Source organism: Euphorbia lathyris, chromosome 3 (genome assembly GCF_963576675.1).
Source record: "Euphorbia lathyris chromosome 3, ddEupLath1.1, whole genome shotgun sequence".
Taxonomy (NCBI): domain Eukaryota; kingdom Viridiplantae; phylum Streptophyta; class Magnoliopsida; order Malpighiales; family Euphorbiaceae; genus Euphorbia; species Euphorbia lathyris.
Window position 1 is genome coordinate 75,742,091 of NC_088912.1, and position 9,348 is coordinate 75,751,438.

The window sequence follows — 9,348 nt, forward strand, 5'->3', positions numbered from 1 at the left end:
ATAAGCTTATCTATATTCTATACTATTTTCTGAGCCTTCCTCCACGATCTACACATGTAAACTAAAGTCGTATTTATTTACAGTTCGTAACAAGTGAAACCCTGGTGTACGATAGATTAGATATGAACTTCATGTCTCCAAAACAAACAAAGGTTACCTGCCAAAAGGTAGACAGGAATGAAGACGCAGCAGATTTGACACGAGAAATTACTGATCCCACAGGCGAACCTTTAAAAAAGAGTGATTCCTCTACTTAAACACTGATAGTCAGAGCCGACAAACCAATTCTGAGTTCAAAGCTCAATCATCACCACAGCCAATTCTGAGTGGTTTGCAGAGCTCCTGATTTTCAAAATACCAATGGCATACAACTAATATGTTTTTAAAATTCTGAAAAGAGAGACATATACAAGCCTTGCTTGTCCCTTCAATGGAGCAGTTTTTCAAAAGAAAGTAAATGTGCAACACATCTGCATCCTGTTATGGCATTATTGTTTCTAATAATAGCCAAAAACATTTGTTTCCACAAGGTCTTACAAGACGAAAGTGAGCGTCCTCCCACGTCATGCAAACCAGAAGCATTTCAAATTAATTAAAACACCACAGTCAATTTCCCCAATAGATATTCCTCATTACATTCTCAATCGACTTGCTAACATAAAAGCTCTAACACCATATCTCAAATAGCATTATGAATCAAATTTATGAGTTTCCTGAACTAGTTGAAATATGAGATATCCTAATCATTAAACGATTCAGGCAGCCACCTATTTTACACAGAGAGCCTCACGAATGGTCAGAATGTAAACAGAACCCAATGCCTTTTTTCCAGAATGAAATGGTTTGAGTCTTAACTAGGCAGCCTAAATAGAAGAAAACATATCCATTGCCCACTTTGATTTGAAAAGCAATGTCTATGAAACAAATAGATTCAAGCTTCATAACTTAATAATGCCACATCAACAAGCAACGGAAAATCCTGAAACACCTTCATTCATTAACAACTAAGCGTAAATCATGACAGAAAAGAAATGTTGCAAGGATAAAGTTCCAGTGAAAGAAAACAGAAGCAATAATCAATCTGTAAAAGAAAATTCAGATTTCAAAACTATTACAATTGATTTATACAACAAGTCAGCTCTCTCTCAGCACTAATAAAAGAATACAATACATCAAAGGTAAACTGTTAGAATTACCTCACTCATGAGAAACATAACCATTAAAACTCAATTCTATTGTAGATAACTTCTTTTTAGACACATTCTCCTCTTCTCCAATAGCTTCATCTTCATCGGAATCCAAAGTGAAATGACCATTATTCCCCATTTGCTCCATCATCACCGTACCAAGAGGCTTATACTGCAAAAATTGATTAGGATCTCCATTCTTCTTTATCATGATGGAGTACATACTCACCGCCAAAATCACAAGAAAAGCAAGATGACAATTGAACTGAAGAGTAGCGATTCCTCTTGCCCTATGATAGTCCTCGTGCCCCTTGCATCTGATAGTATAGTTACTTCTGCTTTTTTGATGCAAAGAGCAGCCACTAACAATCATATTAGAGTAAAAAGAAATACCCATTTGCAAAAACCATGTCCCTTGCAAAATCAACCCAACACCACGGGCCATTCTGGCGTAATTATGCAACTTGAACGAAGTCTTTAACTCCAAAATCGTGGAAATCACACAAATCGAAAGAGGAACAAGCATGAGATCAAAATACCTATTCTCAATCCCACTCGTGTCCTTCCTCTGCTGATAATACAGCAAGAATTCTTCCGCAAAAGCAAACAGAAGGATCAAATCGAGAATTGACGGAGGAAACCGAACGGTACTAAAAAAATTCGGTGCCAAGCCTAAAATTGAATACAAACAAAACAGTGCAGCAATACCAAGAACTTGCAAGGGAAGAACCACTCCAACTGGATCTTGTGAACTGACGGCGTTGAAAATAGAGATCAGAGAGTCAACTATAAAGAGGACGGAGAATAAACCAACGGCGATGTAAATTAAAGAAGAGGAAGACTGGTGTTCCCGATTATCTTGTGGAGTTAGGTTTCTTAATTGATCGATCGTAGGCGGTGAGATTGAAGCCGGAGGAGGAGTTTCATCGGAAGAGGCCATAGATTCCCATGTACCAATAGTAATAAAACCAGCAGCAGCCGTGGCTAGAGAGAAAAGCCCCATTTTTTGTATGAATTTTCGTCTGCAATTCCTGTGTTTCAAATGCAGTTAAAGGAAATAGGACATGGCTTGGAAAGTTCAGAAAAAAGCGTGTCCGAATTGAATTTTGCTCTATTTGACTTTTCGTTTGTCTTAATAGGTTAATACGGTTGATGCTCGGAATAAAATAGGTGGCGGTCACCCGATTTTTTTTTCCTTTTCTTTTTTAATAAGCAAAGGTGTAGCATAAGGTTGGGTGTTAGTTCGTTGAAGTGTTTTATTGATTCCTAGGCGATTTTTAAATGTTTGACCGTCTCGACATCGTCTAGACCGTTTAAACGATAATGAACAAAAATATTTTTAATTGTGAATTCTTTTTTTGCTTTATTATAATTCATTTTTAAATTGTTTCAATGATATTGTTATTGAAATGTTGACGTTTGCACAATTTTAAAGATATATGTTACAAATATACGTATTTTCTATATTAAATTATTTTATATTATTATTTTTAGATAGTATAATACATATTTTAATTGAATTTATACGAGAATTTGTTGATTAATAAATAAAAAATATAAAAATACAAATCTTATTAATCCCCGATTAATTTCCGACTCATCCCCAATTAATCCTCAAGGGTCCTGTCTGCCCGACTAGTTGATATTGTTGAGATTTTAGCAACACCGTAAAGCGTCCCTGTGAGGCGCCATTGGGATCGGCCGGGGGGCACTCCGATGCCTAAGTAAGTAAACTTTTTAAGAGAATAAACTGTAATGACAAAGCAAGGTTAAGAAGAATGTGTAAGTGTACCTCTGTTGTCATGTTACAAGGGTATTTATACAAGTTTGAGTGATAACTGTAATAACCTTCTCTTTAGTGATCCTTTAATGAGGAGTAATGCTCTTTCAATGTAGTTTAACTCCATCCTTTAACCTCCGTGCTTTGGCGGGTTCTGAGCTATCATTAATGATAGTTAAATGATAGCGAGTTACGCCGTATGATCCTCCGCTTCTTCTAGAGACGGATTGCCATATGAGGCGAATCCCCTTATTGCCTTTCTTAGGTGGATCCTTGTAAGAATCTCTGATACGACACCGTATTTCTTACTAAGGCGGATCGTCTGGAGCTCTACGAGACGACACTGTATTCCTGTTATAAGCTGAGTGGCGAATCGTGAGGAGAAATGCTCAAGACGACACCGTATCTTTATCTGTACGTCATATATGTCTTGGAGGTGAATCCTTTCTCTTCTTAAGCCCTCTTTGATATGGAATATTTCCAGTTTAGTCTTTCATACTTTATGGCGGATGTTATCAGAAGCCCCCCTAAATGGTCTTCTAAGTTCTTTAGGACTTCTCAGCTTCCTCGTATGCTACTAGCATTTATTGTACCTGACATGCACCTTTATCTAGGCCAATGACGTTTTTACAGGTGGCAGTTCTCGACACAGATTTCGAAATCATTTTAATCATTTCGCTAACTAGAACATGCTTTCTTTTCAACTTCTTTCATCTTCGTCTTTGGCTCTTTACGATTTTCTCCATTTATCTGCAGAAGTTTGATCTCTCTCTACCTTTCGATTCTTCATGTAAGTTCATCTTTTTCCTGTAGTTTTTCCATTTTTTCCCGAGTTTTCGTTTTTGAATGTTTCTTTCATCTTCTACTTCTTCTTCCGAGAGAACTTCGAGTCTGAATTTGAACCTCTCCTTGGCCCTTTCTTCATCTCGTATTCCTATTACGACCATGAAGGCTTTAAACCCTACTTTTGAAGAGGAAGCAAGTTCTTCTGTTCCTAAAAAGAAAGGGGCAAAATCCCCTAAAATGGAAGTAACCTCTTCCAGTTTTAGCTTTACTCTCCTGCTAACTCTTCAATCTCTATACCCCTGGCTTCGAACGGCTTCCTGCTTAGTTCCTACACCTTACCAGAGACCCACGTCTCCCCCTCATGGTTACTTTGCAGTCTATCAAAGCCATGTTGAGAGGGGCTTTAGCTATCCGGTCCCCAAAATGGTTGGGGATATTCTTGAATTTTTCTGTATGCCTATCTGTCAATTGCATCCAAATGGTTGGTTAGATTTAATATTAGATACTTACTTGGCGGTGAATCTGGGCTTAGTTCTGAGCCCTCGCCTTTTTCGGACTCTTCACACCATGTCCAAGCGCGGGGTGGAAAGTCACCTTACCTTTTCCAAATTGAAAGGGTATTCGCCGTTTCACAGTAAAATGTCGAACGTCCATCGTTGGGAGCAGAGCTTTTTCTTTGTGAAGATAGTGGATGGCGTACCTCTTGGATTTCCTGCCAGTTGGAACTATAATCCAAAAGAAAGGGCGAACCAGAAGTTTTACCTTACCAAGGATGAGAAGAGTACCCTACGGATTCTTCGATCTCTCAAGCACGATTTTTGGACGTATGACCAGGCTTTGACTATTATGAAGTCTGGCGAACCTCTAGCAACAATACGAGACGGAGAGATCCGCTACAATAATTTCTATGCTTTTGAAGGTATCTTCTGCCTTTTTTGATTTGCCTTATTGACATGTTCTTGCTCTTCGCCCCTTTTTGCAGGGGGAGAATTAACGCCAAGGATGTTATTGCAGAGAGGCGAAAGCTTCAAGCATCTTTGATCGCCTAGGAGAAGGCGAATGCTGCGCTTAGCAAGAAGGACGGGAAGCATCCTGCAACCTCCGGAGCTTAATCTCCTCCTTCTTTGAAGAAGGCTCGGGCGGCTAGTCCTCAAGTGCGGGCTTCACAAGCCGGTGAGCCGGATCAGCAGATGGTTCCGGCTAGGACTCCTAAAGTCTCTCTATTCTCTTCTTCCTTTTCCCAGGTATGTCTTTTCTTTCTATATGCATTTTATGGGGAATTTTGAAATTTACCTTTGTCTTTAATCTGTTCTTCAAACTTTCAGTCCTTGAAGCCTGATCTTGGGGGTGATTGGATGTCCACTTATGGCCCGGGGTTGGTTCTGGCTTCGGAGCACGTAATGCACGATATTGAAGAAGCCATTGGCAAGCTCCCTGTTGTTCTGGAGACAAGGGCCAAGTATAAGACCTTATCTCATCTCAAAATGATCAAGCGTCGGGCTCTGGCGGTAAGTACCATTTCTGACCTTGACATACTCTTTATGATTTTCTTCTCTATCTTATTTTTTTTCTTTACCTATTCCAGACTATTGATCATTGTAATGCTATGGAGGCGGACCTTGCTATGAATGTAGTGAATGAAGCTTGTCTTAAGGAGCTAGAGGATGAGGCCTCTTGATGCGCGTTTTACGTATACGTGTATGTGAAGGCAAGTGTACCTTAGTCGTGTATCAAGTAATAAAGTGAAAGTAGAGTATCGTTCCCACGAGGATGGTGATTATAAGTACTAATCTCTTTGCTTACTATCTATTATTTAAACAACCGAAATGTAGAGTTTGTTGGACAACCAAGCTAAGACTTAAGCAAGAAGTGAAATAAAAATTACACAAATTAAGTGAGAGATTACTTATAATAAAAGAAACTAAGGCTTTTAGCTTCACTTAACCTCTTTGCTTGGTAATAACACTTAACCCCTTTTAAGTTGTTTTATCCTTCTTAAGATGGCGATTTTTCTTATTAACTATTAGTTCTAGAGATTGGTTCTAAACTCTTGACTAATTACTTTCCCTTGGTCCGGCTCAAGTAATTAATCAAGAGAAGCATTAAGTCTTCTTAGTTCCAAACCTTCGATTTATTACTTTCCCTTGGTCCGGCTCAAGTAATAAATCTAAGATTTGTAATAAGATTTAATCTAAACCTTTTTAACCTACTTTACCTTGGTCCGGCTAAAGTGATTACTTAAGATTCAAGAAAAACCGCTCAAGTAATTAGTTCTAAACTTTCGATTAATTACTTTCCCTTGGTCCGGCTCAAGTAATTAATCCAAAGAAGCATTAAGTTTTCTTATTTCCAAACCTTCGATTTATTACTTTCCCTTGGTCCGGCTCAAGTAATAAATCTAAGATTTGTAATAAGATTCATGAAAAACCTTGGAAAAACAATAAGCCACACTAAATGGTCTTTAGGTCCAACTTATGAATTTCGATTAATCAATTTAATCACGATCAATATAAACGATTAATTATACCCAAGTAGAGAGTTGGCCCATCTCCTACAAGCATTAAGAATCATAAGTTAGTTCTTAAAAAGGATAAAGATAACTTAAATAGGTTAAACGTAATTACCACATAATTAAGGTTAAGATCCGCTTTTAGCCTTAGTTAAGGGGGTTTTAGCCCATGATTAGATTAAAACACACCTTAGTAAGATAGATAATGGAGTTCATAGTAATAAAAGAGATTAAAGTTTAGAAGAAACCGTAATAACGATTGTCGAATGAACTTTTTCGATAACTTAAAACTTACTTTTATTAAATGAACTCTTGCACAAACAACAACTTGAGCACAATAACAACAATTATAATAACACAAACAACTGATTTTTGAAGAGAAAAATCAGCAAAGTAACATTATAGAGGGAGAAGTTAAGCCTAAGGTTGGTGTGTCTTCAAATGGCACCTAAGGCCTCGTTTTATAGTAAAATGGTACACAAAATTCCAAAGACCAAATCATCCTTATGGCCTCCCACTCCTTATCATCTGAATTTAGCATTTAAGAGAGCATGGGGGAAGATTTTAATAATTTAGGAGTTGAAATGTCAAAGGAATCTTAGGCTTCAACATATTCATCAACTTTGGATAATTTTCTGGGCCTAATGCACTTCGAATTTGGAGATGATTATTATTAGACATTTGTTCATCTTTCTCTTAGCTTTCCAACGCATTTTGAATCGCCTCAATCCGAGTCCGTATGAGGGAGATAAGTTGAAAATACGACAATGTGTCAAATCTGTCCTAGTGTGAACAATTGGACTTTATTTTACAGCACCTATCCGCGACGAAGTGCACGCTAGGTGTCACTAAAACTCCTTTTTCTGGTCCCTTTTACTCCCGAGTTGCCGCCTTAAGCCCCGACTTGGTTATTTGTGCCGAAAACCTTGTGAAAGTGCCTAGAAAACACACAAATTGGCTTAGATACATAAAATGAAGAAAATATACAAAAACCATTATTAAAATTTATTAAAATGGTACAAAACAACTAGTAATTAAATACTAAAAATGCTATAAATTACGACGATAACAACACCCCCAAACTTAAGCTTTGTTTGTCCTCAAGCAAAGAAAAGCTGAAAACAAAATTTATCGTCGAATAAGCTAACGTAAAGACAGGAATTATTTCAAGCGAAAATGAGCAAAAATTCTATATTCAAATCTCGGACTATTTCTTTGGATAAAATGATTTGTTTTTACACTCTTATTTTCCAAACCGACATTTTTCATTATGTTGAATAAAATTAAACCAATTTAAACACCTCACATGGAAGTCACTCTTACGCTCAAGTGTTTAGGGCATTAAATTTTCGCTCAAATCCGATAAAAACACTAACTATTAAAAATTTACATGGTCATCCAAATCTTTACCAAACACGACTGACTATAAACACGATCAAAAGGTCTTTAACGGGTTGTAACGTTGGTTGAGGGTAAAGGTATGGAGAAAAGGAAATTTGTGGGTAAATAAATTCACGGGTAATTATTTGATAGATTCTCAAGAGAGATTTTCTCTTTCAGAAATTCAAAATTTTGTAACGGAAATCTCTCTTTTATTTTTATTTATATATATGATACTATATATTTTTATTTTTATATATATATATATTTTTTCTCTTTTTTTTGACTTTATATATATAAATATCAATATGAATTTTATTTATATGTATATATATATATAGAAAGTATGAAATATACGAAAATAGAAAGGTATAACCGTTATATATCGGTAGAAGTGTTTGTCTGAATTTCGTATTTATTGTGAATCATCATCTCAAGCATATTGGTTACTAATTACCCATAAATTTAGGGGGAACAAAAATGGTATTTATGAAGGGAATGCGGCTTGTAACGTGGTGAAATGAATGGAATGTCTAGGCTTGAAGGGGTGAACGACGGAAAATATGTTTAAGGTGGGCTATCATTTTGAGTATGAAATGTGGGGGTAAAACAAGGAAGGCCTTAATCATGTCGTGTTTTGAGCTAGACGTGTGAGGTTTTGACCGGTATTTGATGCAAATTCTCAAGTTTCGTGTAATTATGGAACACTCGTGAGAAAAAATGAAGCATTAGTGAATGCTTTTTAAATTAGGCTCAAAAACTCACTTTGGAAAGGTAATGTGTGCCAATTAACTCAATTTTATTCCTCAAAATGTAAATGTCGATTTGTTAAATACTGAGTGAAATCAAAAAAATTTACGTATTCAAAATAGTCCAAAATTCGTTTACAAAATTTAAGATTTTCAAATAAAGTTTCATCCTATCAAAATTTAACATTTATTCTAGACAAAATTTTGTTTGATTTTCTTGTTTGATTAAAGCAAAACTTTAGAGTGGGGTTTTTATTCAAAATTATTTAATAAAAATATTTATTTAAAAGCTAAATAAAGATAGTAAAAATCAAGAGAAAAATAAAGGTGGTGAAAATAAGGTGCAAAATAACACCAAAGTAAAAATAAAGTGTAAAACAATATTAAAATTAGAGGTACGTTACACGACTGAAACAAAAGTACGAAAATAACAATAAAAGAGAAAATAAAAATAACGTTCTATCCTTTACTCACATCCCCCATTAGTGTAGCATTTAGTCCCGAAATGCGAAATAAAAACTAACACTAAAGTAGAAAGTAAAGGATAGAAGGACTCCCTGTCGAAGGCAACTGTGAGGATTATAGTGTGTGGGGTTGATCGGAGGTAGAAATTAAATGCTTAATGGAGGTTATCGCTGGAAAAGTCGCCGGAGATGGATGGAGGGATGGACGGCTGTGCTGCAAAAGAAGAGAGAAGAAGTTAGAAATAAGGAAGAGAACAAAAGTGGGGCATTAAGCCCTCCTAATCACCCACCTCGTCGAGGTTGAGCCCAACCTCGTCGAGGTTGGGATTCACCTCGTCGAGGTAGGGATGCACCTCGTCGAGGTGATGAGTTCCAGAGACTTGCAAAATCTCTGGAAATTTACACTTCGACGAGGTGATGTTAACCTCATCGAGGTGAGGAGTTCCAGAGACTTGCAAAGTCTCTGGAACTTTACACTTCGACGAGGTGTACC

The 9,348-nt window shown here is 36.6% G+C and overlaps 1 protein-coding gene across 1 annotated transcript; it reads right to left on the reverse strand.

The window, feature by feature from the left end:
- Nucleotides 1–1,068: 1,068 nt before the first annotated feature.
- LOC136222890 (uncharacterized) lies at nucleotides 1,069–2,287 on the reverse strand. The gene has a single exon (XM_066010578.1). The coding sequence runs from the start codon at nucleotides 2,188–2,190 to the stop codon at nucleotides 1,198–1,200; it is 993 nt and encodes a 330-aa protein (XP_065866650.1). The 5' UTR covers nucleotides 2,191–2,287; the 3' UTR covers nucleotides 1,069–1,197.
- Nucleotides 2,288–9,348: the final 7,061 nt, after the last annotated feature.

Excerpts from the sequence above, each read along its gene's own strand:
- LOC136222890 (XM_066010578.1), bottom strand. The coding sequence starts at position 2,190 with ATGGGGCTTTTCTCTCTAGCCACGGCTGCTGCTGGTTTTATTACTATT.